The sequence below is a fragment of the Brachyistius frenatus genome, unplaced genomic scaffold (genome assembly GCF_029030835.1).
Source record: "Brachyistius frenatus isolate BFR_SWC_R1_liver_20210118 unplaced genomic scaffold, ASM2903083v1 Contig_2, whole genome shotgun sequence".
In the NCBI taxonomy this organism is placed as follows: Eukaryota; Metazoa; Chordata; class Actinopteri; family Embiotocidae; genus Brachyistius; species Brachyistius frenatus.
In genome coordinates, this window is record NW_027210601.1 from 6,587,637 (window position 1) to 6,608,781 (window position 21,145).

The window sequence follows — 21,145 nt, forward strand, 5'->3', positions numbered from 1 at the left end:
TTCTCCCTGTTTTGATCTCTTATGTAAGATAAAACTCCAACAAGCCAGAACTGAGAGGTTTTGACTTTATTTGAAAAAGGACACAGAATTACATCAAATTGTTTTCATGGAAATTAAAGTTTTTGAAAAATATTAAGTGTAGTTTTTTTTTTATTATCTTCCCTATGCTGGTGCTATATTCTATGTCTAAGTACAAAGCAGAGTGATATACACTCGCTATAGAGATGGCAAGTGATTGATTGTGAAGTTACCAGACTACTGATTATATATTAGGACACACAAGAAATTAGTTGCCAGGTGTTTAATTATATGAATCAGTGGATTTAATGTCTGCTGCAGCACATCTGACCCTTTTACATTCTTCTGAGCTGATTTATGATACTATTACTACAGTATTTTACACTAGCAAGATCACGACAGAAAAATACTGGATATGCTTCACTTGCTAAGTGAAACATTACTACATTACAGCCATGCACTATACACAAGAAAGAAAATATACCACACAGACTTGTCTGCTGCGTGCTCTATATGAATATGAATATTGTGTAATTTTTAGTTTCCTGTAAAATAATTTGTTGAAGTCGTGGTCTAAAATGTGCTCATATTGTGAAACTCAACAATGGCTATTGACTGATAAATTCCCTTTTGTATTTCTGAATGACGACGTTAGAAGTCGGATCAGTATGTGTGTCTATTGCTGTGTCGGTAGCGGTGATGACAAAGTAGCAATCAGCCTGCGATCTCCGTGGGCTCTGTCACCAGTTTGGAGCCGTCCCAAACTGTCTTGAACTGCTCTGGAACTGGGAACTCCCTCTGTAAAAAAAATAAAACAGTATGATCACTGTGAGTGCAGCTGGAAACTAAGAGTGGCTCACATGGACTACTCAAAATGTCTAATTAACAGCTTATGATCACACTTTGACACAGGGAGATTTAAAGGAGCAGTGTGCAGGATTTACTGGCATCCAGTGGTGAGGTTGTAGATTGTCTCAATCTTCCCTACTAAACATGTCTAAACATGTGCCTGGCTGGCCACAAAACACAAAGGTTAGTTTCAGGTGATTATACACAAATGGAAATATAATTAGGAATATTCTATTCCATTTCTGCCAATAGAGCCATTTAAATCCTACACAATGAACCTTTATCTCAGTGTCTCTTTCTCCTCCGTTACAGTACTTTATATCTGGGGCACTCACATAATCGTCTTCTCCCTCTGGTACCATGATGTTCATCTCAGAGCTCTTGGCACTGACGATGTCACAGTTGAGGGAGTCCTTACTCAGGTAGACCTGGCAGCCTTCTGTCTTGTTGATGGACATGGTGGGCACTGTCCCCAACACCTGCAAAGAGACATGACACAATTACAGGCAGGTGCTTGTGGCAAAATTTGCACTAGTGCAACAAACAATGAAACTATTGCTGGCTACACGGTGAACACTGTTAGTAGTAAAATGGAGGAAGGGGAGCCACAACAGGCATCTGGACCCTGTAAATACATGCATCATCTTTTTCTAAATACAACTGCACTTGCTCACCTGTAACTGAATGGATTTAGAGTTGATGACCTCCACAATCCCAACGACGTTCTCAAAAACCAAACCCAGTTTCTTACAGTTGTCTGAGGAGAGTGAACACAATCCGGATGAGGAACATTATCATTAGAAACTATGAATTTGATCAAAAAACATCCATTTTGCTGGCAGCTCACCTATGATGATGGAGTTAATTTTTCCCTTAACCTGCAGGGTGGAGTTGTTACAGCTAAAGACGTACACCACCTGCTTTAGCTCCGTCTCCTCGATCACCAGGTCGTGTTTCTGCTCAAAGTGTTCCTGCAACAACAAAGAAACAGATTCAAACAATAATCTGTGACACAGATAGGCTGACCCGCATTTAAAGTTTGACTGGCAGATAAAATAAATGTATGTGGTGTATGAATGGGAACAGGATGGATGGATAATAACGTTCAGATAATTCACCCTGAAAATTCACTAAGATCACAGGTTTAATTTAGTTACTAAGGCAAGTCAAAAGGTCTGCTAAAAGGGAAGTAAACATTACACGTACCACCCTCCATTTCTTTCCCTCCAGCTCCAGCAGAGGGGGTCTTTTCTGGACAGCAGCTCGGGGTGAGTTCACAGATCCGGGATTCTTGCTTTTGGTCGGTGATGCTTGAGAGCGTAGGTTGGGGTTCTTATGGGTTTTCCGGTCGTCTGAGATATGCTTCAGACCTACAGATAGGAAGTGAGTTAGGTGTGCACATACAGGGTCAAAGTAATGCTGTTAGGAAATGAGCCGACCTCAGCAGTACCCCATCCACCTCATTAATTTTTAAATCCCCAACAACCAACCTACTAATTTAAAAGTAAACCTAAGGGGACAATGTCCTCTGCTCTTTATCACCTTTAGTGATGTCCATGCCCTGGTTGAGTTGGGAGAATAGTGCAGAGTGCTGGGCTGCTGCACTGTCCGCCTGAGGCTTGGAGTCGTCATCGCTGAAGACAGGAGGAGGGCCAGGGGGAGGAGGAGGAGGCGGTGGACAGGGAGCACTCAGGGGTGGCGGGGATTCAAGGAGAGAAGCAGGAGCGATGGGGCCCTAGGAAATTAAGGGTATTAACATTTAGATAGCAACACTGTACTTTGGGTTTATGAGCTTTTCATGAGAGAAAAGACAGACATGACAGGTGTTTTGTGGATAACAGCTGTAGTAATAATTGTTTCCAGCAGGGAGAGTATTGCACAAGAAATTAGTTTTACTCTTGCTCACGGTGTGTGTTAAAATACGTATAGATATACATAGAAACACTTTATTCTTAGTGCCAAAAAATACTTAAATTTCCCTTTTTGTAACTTTAAGGTTGTTCAAACCGTCTTACTCTATATCTATATATATATACTGTATTATCTTGAAATGGTCAAACTTATTCCATGTTTTTTAAGATTACTACATTATGTCGTTTTGTTCATCATTTTTGATACAAATTTTGGGGAAAATTTATTGGCCTCCAATTAGCCTACAATGCATGTCAATACAGTCATTACCAGCTTTGGTTTAACTGATGACCTTGGTACAGTAAAACTAAAGTGGAGAGAGGCGCACAAACACACACACACACACACACACACACACACACACACACACACACACACACACACACACACACACACACACACACACACACACACACACACACACACAGGAGTTCAGAGGGTCACTTAACGTGCTTCTGAGAGCAGAGACTTGACCTTTGACAGGAGCAACATGTGTTGTGCATATCATTGCTGAACAATACAGACCTGTTACACTAAACAGTCCAGTGCATACCACTGGATTAGAACCAGTGTGTGTGTGTGTGTGTGTGTGTGTGTGTGTGTGTGTGTGTGTGTGTGTGTGTGTGTGTGTGTGTGTGTGTATGTTCATGCATAGTTGTAAAACTGTCTGACTACCTGTTTGTGTTCATGTCTTGTGTGTTTGTGCAGTTGTGTATTTAAACAAAGACTGAACAGGAGAAAAATCAAATGTTTTACCAATTTTTTGACTGACAAATAACTTCTATTACTAGAAATCATTTTCCTGAAATCTTCCTATAAGAGTATCAATCAGAGACATTTTCAATTGCCGAATTAATTAATCGTTTACTCCGCTGACAGAAAATTGATCTGCAACTATTTTGATAATCAATTAATTATTTGTATCATTTCTCAAGCGAAACTCCCTTTAAATAGTAGACATTAATTGGTCCCTGTTTCCAAAACTGAGAATTTGTAGCTCTTTGTAACATTATATGACATTAAATGAAATATGTTGACCAGACAAAATAAGCAATTTCAACAAATTATATAGACCAAAGAATCGATAATGAGATATTAATGAAAACAGTAACTAAAAATGTGTGTTAATGTGTTTTGTGGTCAAAAGTCCTTTCAGTTCCCTTCTCTAGAAAATACTCAACATTCGGTAGGCCAGAGGCTGGTTATCAATAGACCCACAGAAGGAACAACTGGAAAAATATTTGGTAGCTCCAACTGTTAAAATTGTGATATTCACTTGAATACTCCTGATTGGTAGAAGCTATTTGATCCCTTGTTTTTACTTTCAGGCATGCTTCATGAAATTTGTATTCATTTTTTGTCCCTGAATCAATAGGAAGTGACTGTTAGTGTGCCTGTGTGTGTGTACATACAGTATGTCCCTATGTCAGCACGTCAGAGTCTAAGCTTGTCACTGAACCCTTATCTGAGCAGCAGATGACGGCTGCGTTGAAGAGGGACCAGCCCTGCAGTTTAGGTTACGGCACAGGCTGTGTGTGTACACAGGCCCTTTGTCGGGGTCCTTCTGTAAAGAAAACCTCCATTCAAGTAAACCCTGAGGACCACCTGTTAGTACAACACACTCCCGTCCTTGTAAATGCACTTACGCTATGTCCCTCACACACTCACACACACACACACACATCAGCTCTGTCGTCTGACAGCAGGGGCAACAGCTGACAAACACAGCCACTGCAGGCTCTCAAGTTTCTGCATACAGAAGACGCACATGTGAGCACAGTTGTTGAGCATTAGTTAGGTTTTCATCTGATCATGTCACATTAAAGGAAGAATTCAACCTTTTGCGACAGATGTTATTTCACTTGTGTACATCTATCGAAGTAGTGGGAGCAGTTACTTTTGGGGAAAGCCAGGCTGGCTGTTTCCCCCTGTTTCAAGTCTTTGTGTTACGCTAAACTAAGCTAAGCCATGTCTTATTGATCCTCATAGAGTGCGAATGAGCATGTGATCGACTGTTCCTTTAAGAAAGACTTATTCAAAATGTGTGTTTTTGTGACTAAATGTCTGTTTGTTTTAGATGGCAAAATGCTACAAGCAGTCAACCAGCTTTCTCTGTGTAAATAAAGACAAAAAAAAAATCCTTCTAACTAACAAAAGAAAGAGGTCAAGTGTGAGTTCAAGGATTTGATTTCGAGGCATCGTAATCTCTGGGATCTACCGAGGGTGAGGGCCGCAGATGTCCATAAACAGAAGTGTGTGTGTGTGTGTGTGTGTGTGTGTGTGTGTGTGTGTGTGTGTGTGTGTGTGTGTGTGTGTGTGTGTGTGTGTGTGTGTGTGTGTGTGTGTGTGTTGGAGTGACATAGGTTTTGTGAGCAGCATGGAGAACTGCGGTGAGCAGCCACTGAGGACAAGCTCATTCATTAATTTATGCTCCCTGCGGCAGTTTATGTAACGGACTGCTCCATAACTAAAAATGGAAGTGTATGTAAAAAGTAGAGATTAATCTGAGCTGATATAAAAATATCAAGGCCTGCGAACAGAAACTGAATGAAAACAGCTAAGCTGCTATAGTGATGTCTTGTTTTCAGGCACATGTATGAGATGATGGGCGACTTTAACATTAAACATAAATACCAAAAACCTACTTAGTTAGGTCGGTTTAATAAAAAAACAAAAAAACACCTGCTTGTTACTGTGTTTGTGTACTCACACTTTTGCTCCACACTAGTCCTGTTGTGTGGTGCTGTTTGATGAACGACTGCATCTCAGTCCAGATTGACAGGTAGGAGCACACCCAGTCCACATGACGTCTGTCACTGGGGGGAGCGGGAGAGGGGGAGACAAAGATACGATAGTCAGAGATAAAAACAGGGAGGAGGAAGGTAGGAGGGATCAGAGGCCTGAGAGTGAGGATGGATTGGCAGTAAAACAATGTCAACAAAATCAGCAATGATGCTGAAGTGAACTACACTACAAATACACTAATTTCTTTTCTTGCTAAATATTAGACGATAAAATAGATACAGTAAATACTCTCTGAAGTCATCACTGTGAAGTTGACAGGCAGGCAAAGCTGAAGGAAGTCACTGCTCCTGGCCAAGAAATAGTTCGGCACAAAATCACCTGTAAAATTCCAGTGTCCTTTTCACACTTCGGTTGTTGTAACAATTAGTGAAATAATTTAGGAGCTTTAAAGGTGCCGGAGGGAATATTTTGTCGACCTTGCACAGAGCCAGGACAGCTTGTTCCTTCTGGTTTCAGTCTTTGAGCAAAGCTAACCTAACTGGCTGCGGGTTGTGTCTTAATATTACATTACATTACATTACATTTCATTTAGCTGACGCTTTTATCCAAAGCGACTTTCAATAAAATATTAACTTACTTAACTTAATTATAAAATATTAACCATTGAAAACACAAGAGTGGCATACAGTTTTCTACCTAACTCTCAGAAAGAAAGCAAAATTGTGTATTTTCCAAGAAATAAGATAGATCCAAGAACTATTCCTTTAATGTAAAGTCTAATCCCCCACTCTGTCATTTTATAGGTTGGGCTACTTAAAAGTTTTGCACCATAATAAAAGCACTTTGGTCAGGGTTAAGAAAAGAAAACTTTTATGTTCTAAATTACAAAGGTTTGAATTCTGACCTAATATAGGCTACCTGGTGTGTCTCGGTGGCTCATATCAAACACTGAAATTTACAATATGCTCAGCTCAATTCTGGTCAAGGGACCTTAATTGCATGACCTTCTTTTCCTGTCTTTTGTTGTGTGCTGTCTCTAATTTATCAACTGCAAATAAAAAGTTTAAACAAATTACACACACTCACAAGAAAAAGTCTCATCGTGCCTTTTTAAAAAAATTTTTTTATCAGACCTACTTACGTTTCCTTGTAGTCCTTCAGCACTCTGTTGGTGTAGAAGGTGGCAGCATCGTTCATCTCCTTCACATAGGGACCTGGCTTCTGACTCTGAGACAGAAGAGATGTAGCCTCATGAGAAACACCTCTCTCACTGTGAAAGAGGTATAAACCGTCTGTCTAACGGCAGATTTGTCTTCATTTGAGAGTAAAAAGCAGTAATGTAATGAGACATGTTGAATGTTTAAGTTCAGTGTGTTTGATAAATGAGGAAAAGTGACCTCATGACAGCAACTAACACAGACCAGAACCAGCTTCAAAGATTTTTTTTTTTAAGTCCTGAAGAGGAGAAACTTTGATCTTAATCCAAATGATATTCATCCCAAAACTCTGAAGAACAGATTTGGTACTGTATGGGAAACAGAAATACTGCATGTTGGAGGGAAAAAAAAACATGGCAGGCTGAGTTCATTTATATGTGGACTATCTATCTTTATTTTGAAGGTCTGTTTAAATTCCAAGCGGAGGCCTGATTTTCTCATAATTTTCATAATCATTTGTGTTTATCTGATGGTAAAGTTTTTTTTTAATTTAGTTAGCATCTAGATTCAGTTAAAAATTAAAGGGCAAATCCACTGATTTTACACACTGTGGTCAGTTATTCATCATGAGGAGAATCTGTAATCTGTCTATATGTGTGCTTCCTTATGTTCCCGCACTTCTGAATAAGCTAGTTATCCTCGTTGTATTTCAAAGCATTTTTTTCAGCCTTACCACGGCCACCCAGCCCAGAGCAGGGATGCTCTCGCTGACGGCTGAAAGGTGGTTGAAGAGGCAGCTGCCGCGGTTTCGTTCTCTGAAGTTCTGGATCTCCTGGATGTGATCTGAAATCGGCTTCAGCAGGTCATAGAACTCCGTCTACGGGAGCAGGAGGGAGAAATTTAAAAAAAAACCACAGCAACAATGGGATGCAAAGATGCAGGGAAGGGGGAGATATGGGTGCAGTAGGAGAAGATCCATGAACATCAATACCATAAGTAGCCTTGATGGCTGGCAAACCTAACTGGATGCCTTCGCTATTAAACATAACAACTTCTTTTACACACAGGAGTCTCTTGAACATGTTTCATATGCTCTTGATTTTACAATCTGAGCTCTGTTTCCCTGTCCACCGGTACCCTGAGTGTCACCCACTTAATTCCCTAACTGAGCTACTGGACAACATCTAATTTTATTAGCCATAGATTTTTTCCATTGGAACTTCCAGATCTCAGAGCTCATCTCCCAGCTCTCAGCTCCCCTCCCCATTACCCTGTTCCTACAAACATTCCTCAGTTCATGGGGAGATCCCTCTGGCCATGTAAGGCATACCGCTCCTCCAGTGTTTACAGTTTACCGAACCCACATGCGCCTGGACTCACATAGAATTCAGACAGCAACACAGTTAGTGAATTGCTGCTACAGCTTTCTTGCAGCGAACTGAATGTTATGTGAAACATTTTCAGTTAATGAGCTGAGACGAAAAGTTTGGCTTTATCCAGATGAGAAGCTGATGTTCAAGGAGCAGAGCACTGGTCTGTTACTGAAGTAGCTGAAATTGACAAGTTGAGCTAATGTAGTTGTTTTTCTAAATGATCTACACCTGATGCATCACTGGCCGTGTACTGTATGGTTTTTCATATTTTGTAGTACAGCATGGATGGATGTGAGGGCGAGATGATGCTTGATATAAAAAATATCGACGTCTATCAGCTTCCATATTTTTATGCTTGTGTGAAGAGGAACAATAAAACTGGAGTACTTTTTTTCCCAAAAATTCTTCCCTCAATCAAACACACATGATCTCCATAAGCCGAGATAGACGGCCCTTTCTCCGCTCTTGCAGCTGCTTTTATTCTCACTAAGTCCATCTAATGTCTTTGTTTGAAGCAACACGTCTCCCATTTCCAAAATGGATACTGCAGTAAATGGGGATGTACTGTGTTTGCTGTGTGGGAAGGATTCAAGGTAATAAGCTCAATTTGAGGGTGAAGTGTGACTTCAGCTGTTATCTCTATTTTCAGTATGTATTTGCCCTGCTAAATACATATAACAAAACAAAGTGCAACAAAAGTGCCACTCGGGCTAAAAACCCACTGAAATAAAAAGGCAGACTTTTCTTGAATGTAGTTAAAAGGTAGACGTACCTAATCCTAAATTTGTTGACAAATGCTGGAATGAGAACTAAATACTAGTTTTGGTCATTACTGTCATGACATCACTGGCAGTAAACAGGTACTGTGTGTTCGCCGCAACTTGGGAAATCCATCCATTATCTAAATTTATCTGGAGCCTATTCCAGCAGACTTTGGGTGGTATACCCTGGAAAGGTCGCCACATTCACACCTATGGACAATTAAAATGCATGTCTTTGGACTGTGGAGGGAGGCTGGAGCATCAGCAGAAAACCCACTTAGGCACAAGCAGAACATGCAAACTCCGCAGAAAGGCCCCAGGTGACCTGCAAGTTCAAGCCCAGAAGCATCTTCTGTGAGGCGACAGTGCAGCATCAAAAATGAGAAAGACTTCAAAATAAAAGGTTGAATGTTTTGTTTTTCCCTCAACCTTTTGTTTCTGTCACCCACTGTTAGGCCACAACCCGCTCCTCTTTGCTACTGTTACGCTGCAGCAGTGGAGAAGAAATAAAAGGGTAAAAATATGCATGAAAGTACTTGCACAGTACATTCAATTGTTATTATATGCAGAGCTAAATTAAATGTAAATGAATATAGATCTGTGTTAGTTTGAGCTCTTGCTGCAGAACAATAACGTGATCATCGCAGCTCCCACTGAAAGTATGACTTGTATGGAGTGAGTCAAAGTCTGTATGTCAGACTGTGGACTTCCTCTTACTCAATCACGCAGCACAGTGAAGAAGAAGCCAGTAATATGAGACAGAATAACTGGCAGGTGCAGAGATGGCTTTCTTGAAAAAGGAAAACTTATACATATTCCAAAAAACACTGCAAGCTAAACTTTATGGCAAATGATCATATTGGCATCATGTCAAAACGGGAGCCAGAGTGGCTTTTTCATATTTGTCAGCTAAGGAACTACAAACATTTTTGATAACCTATTACAGCTTTTGTGGAAAAAGAAGTGGCTACATTGCTGAGGACAGATACATCTACATTGCTTGTACATACATCGTGGAGTTACGCTGAACCGCTGCGAGAAGGTTCATGTGCTGGTGAGACGCTCTGACTGCCTCATTAATTACATCACTGCAAATTTTGTAGTGTGTTGCATTCAAACATATACATATGGATTTGTTTCCAGTTTTGTTGTTTTCTCCCAAGTTCTCAGTACACCAACGAATGAATTATTAACTTTACTGTCATGTTTATTTAAAAATATAATGAAATAGTTGTGCTCTGACTCTCTCTGGGCAAACCATCACAAAAACCAACAACCAAACAAAATACATACCTTCATAGACTGTGTACACTAAGCACTTGTACGTATAGCTTATAGCTAGTACATATAGGCTAGTAACATGCCATCTTGTCAGTGTACTGAATCATTATTGTTATTGATCAGATGCTTAGCTTTTTGCATTAAAGCTGATTTCACTAGTGATTCAATTTACTGACACGGTGGGAAATGGGGAAAAAGTTGATTCTGTCAAAAGGTAGAAATAAATTCACCTACTGAACCTTGAGTTTTTGTCTTACCAGGAGGCCAACATGAAGTGTACATACAGCGTGATTACACTGGTAAAAGTGTCAACTGAAGCAGAGCTGTGAACTAACAGTCTTGAATACGGAGAGAGAACGAGCCGACAAAAAGGATCAAAAAACGTTGGCTCACATTATTTGATGGGCTGAGCTCAGTGTGTTATAATAGCACGGGCCTTGGCTTCCTATACAAGCGCTGGATCAAAGGTAGAGAGAGGGGCACGACAATGTGAGAACAGATGTAGGAGGGTTTTTTAACGCCGGGGAAGTTCACAGTGTGTGTGTGTGAACAGTCAGAACCAGCAACACAGACAATCACACACGAGTTAGCAGGCCAACCCAAGGTCACATGAGAGAGAGACGCCCACTTTCTGTGGCTCTCTTCTCTCTCTTTGTGTAAACGTGCTATCTAACTCTCTCTCACACACACACTCTCACACTCACACACATACACTGACAACAGGCTCAAATATAGAACATGCCCATAAAAAGTCAAAGAGTACAACAGGGCTGAGCCGTAGAGAAAGGCCAGAAGTTTGTGAGCTCTGTGTGTGTGTGTGTGTGTGTGTGTGTGTGTGTGTGTGTGTGTGTGTGTGTGTGTGTGTGTGTGTGTGTGTGTGTGTGTGTGTGTGTGTGTGTGTGTGTGTGTGTGTGTGTGTGTGTGTGTGGTGGGGATGTTCAGAGCGACACACATTTTCCTACATGTGTACTGAGGACTACAAATAAACTATAAACTGTAGACATGAATGAGTGAGGTTGTGAGTGTTTGTGAAGGCTTTTTGGAAGATGGTTTTGTACTGGTGGCTTGTGTGGCTGTGTTTTGTTGAGAAATCATTGTGTGTATGTATGTATGTATGTATGTATGTGTGTGTGTGTGTGTGTGTGTGTGTGTGTGTGTGTGTGTGTGTGTGTGTGTGTGTGTGTGTGTGTGTGTGTGTGTGTGTGTGTGTGTGTGTGTGTGTGTGTGTCTGTGTGTGTTCATTTAAAGGTTTTTAGGTCATGCTGCCTGCATATAGGACTGATATCCCAGCCTTTTTAAGCTACAATAACCTGCATTCTACTAGCCTCAGCTTTATGATCGAATCTTATTGAGAATCAGAGTTTTAGACAGTGACCTTCATATTTTAAGATAAACTAGTAGCTTCGACAAGTGAGACTAATGCAGAAGTGCCCAAATAGTCAAACAATGGTGAACACCTCATTCCAACCAATGTCTGTTGTTCAGCCATATTTAAAGAATGTAGTGCTGTATTGTCAATGTACATTAAACATGTCGATCTTTCTCTTCTCGTCCATCCAAATACGACCTGAATGTGGCATATGACTGCCAGGACAAGTTGCTGTTATGAATACTTTGTTTCAAGTCTCTAAGCTACACTTTAAGCTTTTCTTGCTACAAACATGAATGTTGTTGACCATTACAAATAGATATATAATTATATTATAATAACACAGATATTATATGTAACATAATTACAACTTCAAGGTGTGTGGCTGAGCAATGCAAAGCCTGTCTGGCATTGTCTTAACTTTTTTTTTTTTTATAGTTCTGTGATTTTATCAGGTAACAACTCCAGACTGGAATTATTTGCTTTAAAGTCCAGCCAAGTATCACGTTTCACACATTCATAAAGACCGATGAAAGAAGCTACCAATGGCCATCACCTGGTTGGACGGAGGCTTTGGAAAAAGGACGGGAGTCTATGTCAGTTCATTAGCCTTTTTTCTCTCCCATTTTCCTTGTTTTGTTTTGAATTTAGCCAGTGATGCTGAATTTCATCTCCTCTTCCCTCATGTCTCTGTCCTCTCTGTCCCTCGGCCCTCTCCTGGGTGAGTCCGCTGTAAAAGCCACGCTCTTTCCTTGTTTGCATTTCTGACTATCACTGAATGCTCTTTTCACCATCTCTCAACCAATGACCTGACAGATAGGGAGTAATCACTTCCTGGTGGGCTCTGTGGACCCTGTAACACACACACACACACACACACACACACACACACACACACACACACACACACACACACACACACACACACACACACACACACACACACACACACACACACACACACACACACACACACACACACACACACACACACAAACAGGAGGCCAATGGGATGATATCATATCGATTCTCTCACACATAGACACACAGCTCTCTCTCCCACCCCCCTTTTCTCTATACGTGAACATGTTGGGAATGTGTTGCATTAGCGTTTTCTTGGTCAAAGAGCAGAGTAATCCCTCTGTGAACGGCCCGGCCCGCTGGGGAACACAGGAGGGGAGGACGAGAACCAACACAGAGGACTCAGATACAGTTCATTTTTCTGTTAGGCTGCTGTTAACTTAGAGACATTTGATTTAATTTGTATCTGAATGTCACGAGAACAGTGCTGTGGTTCCCTCAACTCCAATTTACTGCAAATGTTCAGTCCGGCTTAGCAACAGCCAATCACAATGATAGTTTCAATTCACATGGGAACATTACTTCAATCACTGTCTGACGACTTTGGAAAAAACAATAAACAGCATATTGTAAACAACAATGACAGCAGTGGGACAATAAATGATACCTTAACTGTTAACAATGTGTTGACCAGTAAGTTTAGGTGCACTTAACACAGTATAGTTTACGTTAATTTGGCATGCAGCGGAGAGCTGGGGCCATTTTCAGACTGTCAGTCAAAAACTCATTTAAATGAGTGTAATCTGATCTCGTAAATCTGAACAACCAAAAATTGCGAGATCAAACCACATTCTTATGTGGTTCAAAATATGTTTTAAATCACATTTTTGCAAATCTGTTTAGTTCTGTCTGCTGCTCTGATCAGATTTCAGGTGTTTTTTACTGTGTCTGCGATCTTTGATGCTACAAAAGCTTCATATGTACATCACACATACAGGAAACATGCTTGGTGGGGGAGGGAGTCACAGCTGGGCTGTCAGGACCTCAGTCCTCTCTGGATAGTGATACCGGTGGTGACAGCTGCATAAAACACAACAGAGCAGGCGGCGTCCTCCATCTCTGACACTGTCTCAGTATTTCAATAACACCTCCAAATTGCTCCACTTGTACATGGCTCCACATTGCCATGTGCTAAATAAACAAACCCATTTCATTACCCTCCATTCTGGCTCGTTTATGTCAAACTTCTTCTATTTCACTATGGCAACCAATGTGGAAAGGACCAAAAATGAGATTGTCACCTGGACACACGGATTGGATCTAATCACTTGCAATATATAATGCAGGACGATCGGACTCTGACATGCAAAAAGTCAGATTTGAACCGGCAGTCTTAACATATACAGTTACAGTTGACAGCTCATTGAACATTCAGTGTAAGAACCCATTTACTCGATTGTAATCATAATCCAACAGTTGCGGCGGACTCAGTGACCCCAACTGTCACATCCTCAGTGGGTTTCCACAGCAACTTTCTGCTGTTGTACCTGTGCAGGTTCCTGGTGTGTGGTGGCCATCTTGAGGAAAGCTCTCTGAGTCTGCAGGGCGTTGTTGACCATCTCTGCCTGTCAGTCACAAAGAGCAAAGTCAGATAGGTTGAGATTGATTCCATATAATGATATAGGCATCATGCTGCTATATTGTGTGTTCTAAATATAGACAATGGTGAGTGCTTGGACAGAAAAGTTTGGACATTCTCAGACACTATCCAGTGAATCTGTCTTGTTTGATACGCACACGCAGTCTTGCTCGCTCGCGCATGCACACACGCACACGCACACGCACACACACACACACACACACACACACACACACACACACACACACACACACACACACACACACACACACACACACACACACACGGTTAGTCCCAGCCAGCCATGTGCTGTGTGTGTTTGAGACCTCTTGTTGCGGGCCACGGGAACCACGAGGGAGTCTTTTTCCATAAAAGGAGCTTTACGAACTTAAAGAAACCACCTCTGTCTCTCACTCACACACTCCCCCTCCACCTCATTCAGATACGGGGACACGGAGATAGAAACAATCTTTCAAGGTAGAGAGGAAAAAGTGATTTTTACGTTTCAGGGAAATTTCTTTCTGACTGGCTTTACTTCTCTGTTTTGGAGCCCTCTCTGCTGTTTTGGATTCATCCCAAGGACAAAACACAGTTGTTATTGCCAACTGGCTTACCATAAAACACACTCACAGTCCTGGTGGGAGTACGGGTCATTACCAAATAGGAAAAGGTGCTCCATTTGCAGTTTGATAAATGAATGTAAGGTCAAAGTTCAATCTTGCTCTCATTCTTGTCTATGTAGAGGACAGGAAACCTTTACTATCATACACACACATGCACATACTGCCTGCCTTCTTTTGGACCATGGACCTCCCACAGGCACATGTCCTTCAGTTTTCCAGAGCCATGCTTATCCAAGTAGAATCTAGAGTGGGACAATCCTATTTGTTTACAAATGTACGTCCAAAGAGATGGCAGAGAAAGAAAACTTGTGCTGGCTCCACTGTCTTCAACTGGGCTCCCTTTAGAGAGGAGGTTGGGTCATTATGGAGAGCTCGCATTCTGTTTCATAATTAGATATCAGGTTTAAGATTACAAGACGTTTATTAGGCAATAGCTCGTCTTGTTGTTAAAAAGAGTTAGCTGAGAAGACTGATGTCAGTCGAATGTCTATACAGTAAAAATGTAGCAGGTTTTAATGCTTCAGGTTTGTACGGATTAAACAAAGAAGATGGAACGTGGTAATTTGTTAGCTTTAGAGGGGCTGGTAGGGTGGATATGGTTGCCTTTAGATAGTCTGTGTGATAAGTGACACTAACTGGCATCTGACTTCAAATTCACAGCACAGAGTGGTCAGCAAGAAAGTGAATGTGTGTGTTTCCCAAAATTTCAAGCTATTCTGTTAGATTTCAAATTACTTAAGAGTGTAAAATATTTCACACCAAAGATTCCCAAAATCAGGAGGAACATCTGAACTGGTACATGTGTTTTAATGAGATAAAGTGAGACTCTTTGGATTGGCTCTTTATGTTTTAGGATAAAAGGGTCTTGCAAGAGTCAAATTTGAAAGGATTGTCAGAACTGTTGCAGCCAAAGATCAAAGATAGGCTGAGTGGTGCTCTTTATGAAGAGTAGTCTGAATTTGGTGTGTAAAATTGGTGTCGTCCCCCTTTAATCGTGATTAATAGCTACTTAGCAGCATACAATAGACTGAAAAACCTGCTATACTGTAACCGCAGATTGCTGCGGCAGCAGCTGTGACAACATCTGTCCCCAACAGCTGATGCACGGACAGTGTCTACAAGCCACTCATTATTCATCGGCCCACATTTGTGTGGAATGGAACGACTTTCTGAATGTCTGGGGTGAAGACTTACATGTTTCTCCACCTCGCTCCCGATAGCTTTGCTGTTGTTCAGGTACTCTACCACTGGACCTCTCAGCAGCACGTCGAAGGCCTCCACACACTGAGAAAGAGCTGGAAACAGTCGGAGAAATCTCGACTTGACTTAAATGTACTACATGCCTGTTTAACTCAAGAACAGAATAAAGTTTTTTTTTCACTGTATTGTTCTAAATGTTGTGTTCAACTTCCAATGCTCTGCAATATTTAATCACAGACTTGCCTTCATCGATGCCGTTCACACAGTCCCCATTAGCCATGCCGCTGGACGCCTGCATTGTGATGGACATCTTCTCTAGGCGAGTTACAACTCTCTCCAGCCGCTGCATTAATCCTTCCATGGTGACAAATCTAGAAACAAAACCATGAATGCCTTCTTAGAATTCACAAGGATTTTTAAAGTATCAATGCTTTGTGATATCTTAAATTGTATGACAATTCATTAGTGTTGTTTGGTGATGTTTTACTTTATGTATCACTGAGCTAAACAGATTTGTTTTCCCACTTTCTAATGGGAGGTCAGAGATCATGGCTATCTGCAAACCCAGACAGATTTACTATTCAACTTTCCCACCCTGCTAAATGTAGCCAGTGCAGCTGGTTTTATATGAACACTGTCACTGTTTGAGTTGTCTGGATCTCTGCCACAGTCACAACCTCGGCCATAAATATATGAGCAGGTCACATAATTGGGTTAAAAGAGGTCATAAACTGGTGCTGGGGTGAGAGGAAAGTCAGAGAATAAAAAACAGTGGAGGCACTGAAGGAAACCCTTCTGTATATTTAAATGTAAAATATCTTCATATATGAATGAGAGGAAAACATGCGTTCTTTTTAAGATAATGAAGACCAAAAGTGAAGAAACTGAAATAAAAAACATAAAAATATGAATTTTCACAGACAAAATATATATTTATAATCCAACAAATCCCAAAAGAATTCCACATGTAATTTTTTTTATTTAATACCAGCATTTCAGATGATCTCCCTGGTTGTTGCTGCAGTTTGAAAAGATTAGCTCAGCGTTAAAAGTGAATAAACAGTGACTGAACACCACTGAAATACATTTGGGAATAAGACACAAACCACATTGTGTCTCCTCCTTTAACACAGACCAGCCATATGTCTCACCATGAGGCAGTACAGGCCTCTTTCCAATATGTATTAGTCAACAGAGGAAGAACTCAATCCAGCAGCCCACTGCATGTTTACACAAACTACTGCTAGGTAACACAGTTCCTAATCTGACACCTGCTACCTGCAGCACGAGTGGTGTGAGCTAAAGATGGCTTTATTTGCTTCACAAAATAATCTATAAAAAAAACAAAAAAAAACACCAGGAGCATTAATATGACAGCTATGCAAACTGAATTCTGCTCCTTGTCTGTAATTTGTGTAAATTATGTCTTGTAATTATGTGCTATGAACAGCAAACATGTCCTGAAGGGCGTCATCAAGTCATCTCTCTGGAGAAATCTCCCAGCAGTGCCACATGTCTGTTGCAGGACTCAGATGTTATTTCTGTTTTCTCTGTGGATCACAACAGCTCTGAGGCAACACCAGAAACCTGGAGGATGGATGGAGGTTGACAACATGTGTGCAACAACTCTGGGACATTTACTGACACTGAGCGGGATTAGATTTATTTTTTTAGGGTTGATCAATAAGTACAAATGTTATCATCAATTTGTTGTTATTTCATATTTTGGTACCACTTTTTTATAAGAGATTATTTGCTAATTTTTAGTTGGCCTGTTGTATGTGGGATTACAGGACATTGCAATAAATGAAGCATTAAGTAAATCTATCGAGACATGCTATAGTTCTACATATATACAACCAAACCAAAACATCAAATATAACTCCAAAATTTCAGGGAACGTTTTTATGAGCAAGATTTCACAAAAATTAAATAGCAGAAGAAAGAAACGTCTGACCAAAGTACATCTTGCTAACATAAACATCTGCAGACTTAATTTAATATTGTGGCAATTTATTTATTAAGAACTTATAAACATTTATTGGGCAAATTTATGCTGTTTGCCCAAGTAAGACACCTTTTACTTTTACAACATTAAGCAGGATTAAGTTGTTTCTATGAATTCCTCATGACTGATATATAAAGCTTTAGAAAGTGTTTCAGTAATACTTTTTAAAGCTACGTGTTACACATTATAAACCCTTTTGTAATAGCATAGTGCCTTACTATAAAGTGGTATTTCAATTATTTTTTTTTAAAGGTTGTGTGAAAATGTAGTATTCTTTGGAGGAGAAACATGTAATCGATCAATCAATCAGTTCATGGTCAGCAAAGTTTAGATGGTTAAAGTGAACAAAACCTTTAGATTTTGTATTAATACAAAAATGATCAAATACTGATGCCCAGTTTTCATTTATTGACAAAACAAGTAAATGTTAAAGGAGAAATTTATCAGCATATTAATACACTGTTTATTTCTGCTCATTGGTTAGAGACTTATATCAGAGAGAGCAAAGAATCAATTAGGCCACTATATTAGCTAAAGTTCAAAATACTTCAGTTAAACACTGTCTCTCAATTACAAACTCAAACTTCTTAAAACCATAAAACACTAACTGCCAGCGTCTGCACTGTTTCTATTATCAGTTGGCCAAATTCTCCATGGCAACGCAGAGACGTGGCCAATGATGCTCTTTTAGCTTTTCATATGGACTTCATACATTCAGCCCACCATAAAAACCTAATGATAAACAGCCATGAGTTTAGCCTGTGATACATGTATGTGGCACAAAGATCAGAGAAACAAAAAAGTTGCGTGTTTTTATCTCTATAATTTTAAGCATACAGTGTCTGCAACGTAAAGACCCCGGACCAAAACTAACAGCTGAGAAAGCACACATGCTCCTGCAGTGGAAAGATATTATGACTTCATCCCAACCCTGTAAGTCTCTCCTGAACCCTGCGGCCTGGTATCTGATCTTTGAGGCTATATTGGGCAACAGCGCCAGGCTTTTGCTGCTATGGCCTAACTGTAGACATTAATGTAGGTCTGTGTGTACAGTGTTGTAGTCTAAAACAATGTGGAGAATAAGAATAAAGCAAAAGTTGAGCAGATATTTACTGGTTAGAATAGTGTGTACACTGGTAAAGGTGTTGGTATTTGACTTTTCATTTTCAAGAAATAAAGACATTTTTGTTTTTCTGGTACAGTAATTACATATGATCTGAATTAATATATTGTGATTAATACAGAGCTATGAAATCCATGTAATGGGCCTAATGATTAGGACAGAGAGTTTGAATAAGACCTTTTGTAACAGGTGTGTGAATGAGTTTATAGGGTCTTTCATATCATAAAATGTAGTTGGACCAAACAGTTTCACCTCAAGGAACTTCTGATCAAATCACATGAAATGTATTAGTGTGCTCATTTTTAAATATTATTAGCTTTAACTTTTACTTAAGATTGTGTTAAATTCAACTTTTAAGTAGACATGGAGATGTAATATGATTAAAAGCCCCTGAACAGCTAACAAATATGCGAGATGGTTTTGCATAATCCAAAGCCTACCTATAACATTAATATGTTGTTTGAAACTCACAAAGGTTCATTACAGGTGCTCCTCAGGCCCCCGTGGGCCAAAGGAGAGAAGAACACCGTCACGCCAAAATAAAACATGACACAGCACTGGCATGCTGACAGCACTTTCACCACCCCTCAAATCTGACGCTTCACAGTCCGCGCCACAATACCTCCTTTACTCCAAAAGACAAACAAGAGGAAGGACGTGATGTGTCGGCTACAAATGCAGAACAAACAATGCTCTTATATTTCCTGAGAAAATATAAGGAAGCAGCGTGCACAGGGAGCAGGTAAAGATGACTTTCTTTCGAGATTTCTGCGCAGAGACTCACACCCCCCCACGGCAGGACTTTATCCCTCCGCCCCACCCCGAAATGATCTAAACTTGACATTCAGTATGAAAAAAAAAAAAAAAAAAAAAAAACTACATCATGGAAACATCTTACCTCCCTCCTCTGATCCGCAGTAGGCTGAATTTCTGCTGTCTAGTGGTGCCTGTCAATATCCCTGGACGGATTCGTGGCTGTGTGCTGTTGCGTCGCGGTCCCCTCCTGCCTTCCTGCCCCGTCACTCGGCTGCGCACAGCAACGGACACCGGCTCTCTTCCGGCATGTCCTAATTAAGGAACACGGTGAACCTGAGAGCCACTCGGCGTACAGAGCCCAGGACCGTGACTCAGTGCCGCAATATCTCCTCTGGGACGAGCGGACATTTACCTCGCAGGCAACATGGCAGCCTCAGAGAGCCCTGCTAAAAATAGACAGGTGATTGACGCTGTGGCAATGTCTGCATGGGTCTCTCCTGAGGGAATGGCCCGTTACTTGCAGGGAGTGAGTCATCATCATCGCAGAGTCCATGGGATTAAAATAGAATTTGAAGGAAATCCCCCTTTCCAAAATCCCCTAACCATGAGAACTGCAGTACTTCCATCAACTGCTGATATAGGTCCTAGGTACATCCTGGATGCTGCAAACCATTAACAAGTCAACACACAACTCAAAAAAGCCTCTACAATCAGCAGCATGAAGTTTAAAAGGGCTCTCCGGTGATATAGCATTGCACTTTCATAGAGTTGTGAAATGTGGAAGAAAAAAAAAGGAAAATCAAATGGTCAAAATCGGTGAAGCAGAGTTTTAAGATAATTTGATTTAAAGTCCCTAAAAGGTCCCAACTTCAACAATATTGAATCCCACCCATAATGCAACCTGTTTGCATCTTTTGTGATGCTGCATTGATGTAGTGTCCTCAGAATAGGATAAAAAAAAAAAAAAAAAACAGCCTGTAATCAACCCCCAGGAACAGTGCTGGGTTGTGCTGCAATTAATATGTGACTGGGACACTTTGCAAGCCCTCGGACTACAAGAACCCAACGACGCCACCGTTGAGAATACCCAATCAAGCCATTCGTCAAGGAATGGTTCCTCTAGTTAATAAAACATGCAATAAAAACACAGGTTAAAAGTAGATATCTTTATTACAAAATACAATAAAAGGGTCCCTGGGATAAGGATTGGAGTGAAAAGGGAGATCGATTGTTTCACCACCACCACCACCATGGAAAACACATGCACAGTTGCTTACACTCACACTGCAAGATAAAAGCACAAAAAGGGTTTTTAAGAAGACACAGCCAAAATTGCATGCAAAAAAAAAAGAAGCAAGAAATGAAACCCCCACCCAGTAACCAACCACCTGCAAACATGTAGCAGCCCAACCAAAATAATCAGAAACCCAACAATATGCAAGAAACCCCTGTTATTTAGCCGCAACAGCACAGACGCACGCACACATAGTGCTCCTTCCTCTTTTAGCGCTGTACTGGTAATACTGATTAA

General features: G+C 40.6%; 1 protein-coding gene across 1 annotated transcript; it reads right to left on the reverse strand.

Moving 5' to 3' along the window:
• Window positions 1-51: 51 nt before the first annotated feature.
• cap2 (cyclase associated actin cytoskeleton regulatory protein 2) lies at window positions 52-19,840 on the reverse strand. The gene is made up of 13 exons (XM_069696634.1): window positions 19,757-19,840; window positions 15,971-16,098; window positions 15,722-15,822; window positions 13,813-13,890; window positions 7,414-7,557; window positions 6,665-6,750; window positions 5,489-5,594; window positions 2,410-2,602; window positions 2,074-2,237; window positions 1,715-1,838; window positions 1,542-1,624; window positions 1,203-1,346; window positions 52-816 (listed from the first exon to the last, which is right to left on the reverse strand). Exons 2-13 carry the CDS (start codon window positions 16,086-16,088, stop codon window positions 733-735), a joined length of 1,425 nt encoding a protein of 474 aa, XP_069552735.1. The 5' UTR covers window positions 16,089-16,098; window positions 19,757-19,840; the 3' UTR covers window positions 52-732.
• Window positions 19,841-21,145: the final 1,305 nt, after the last annotated feature.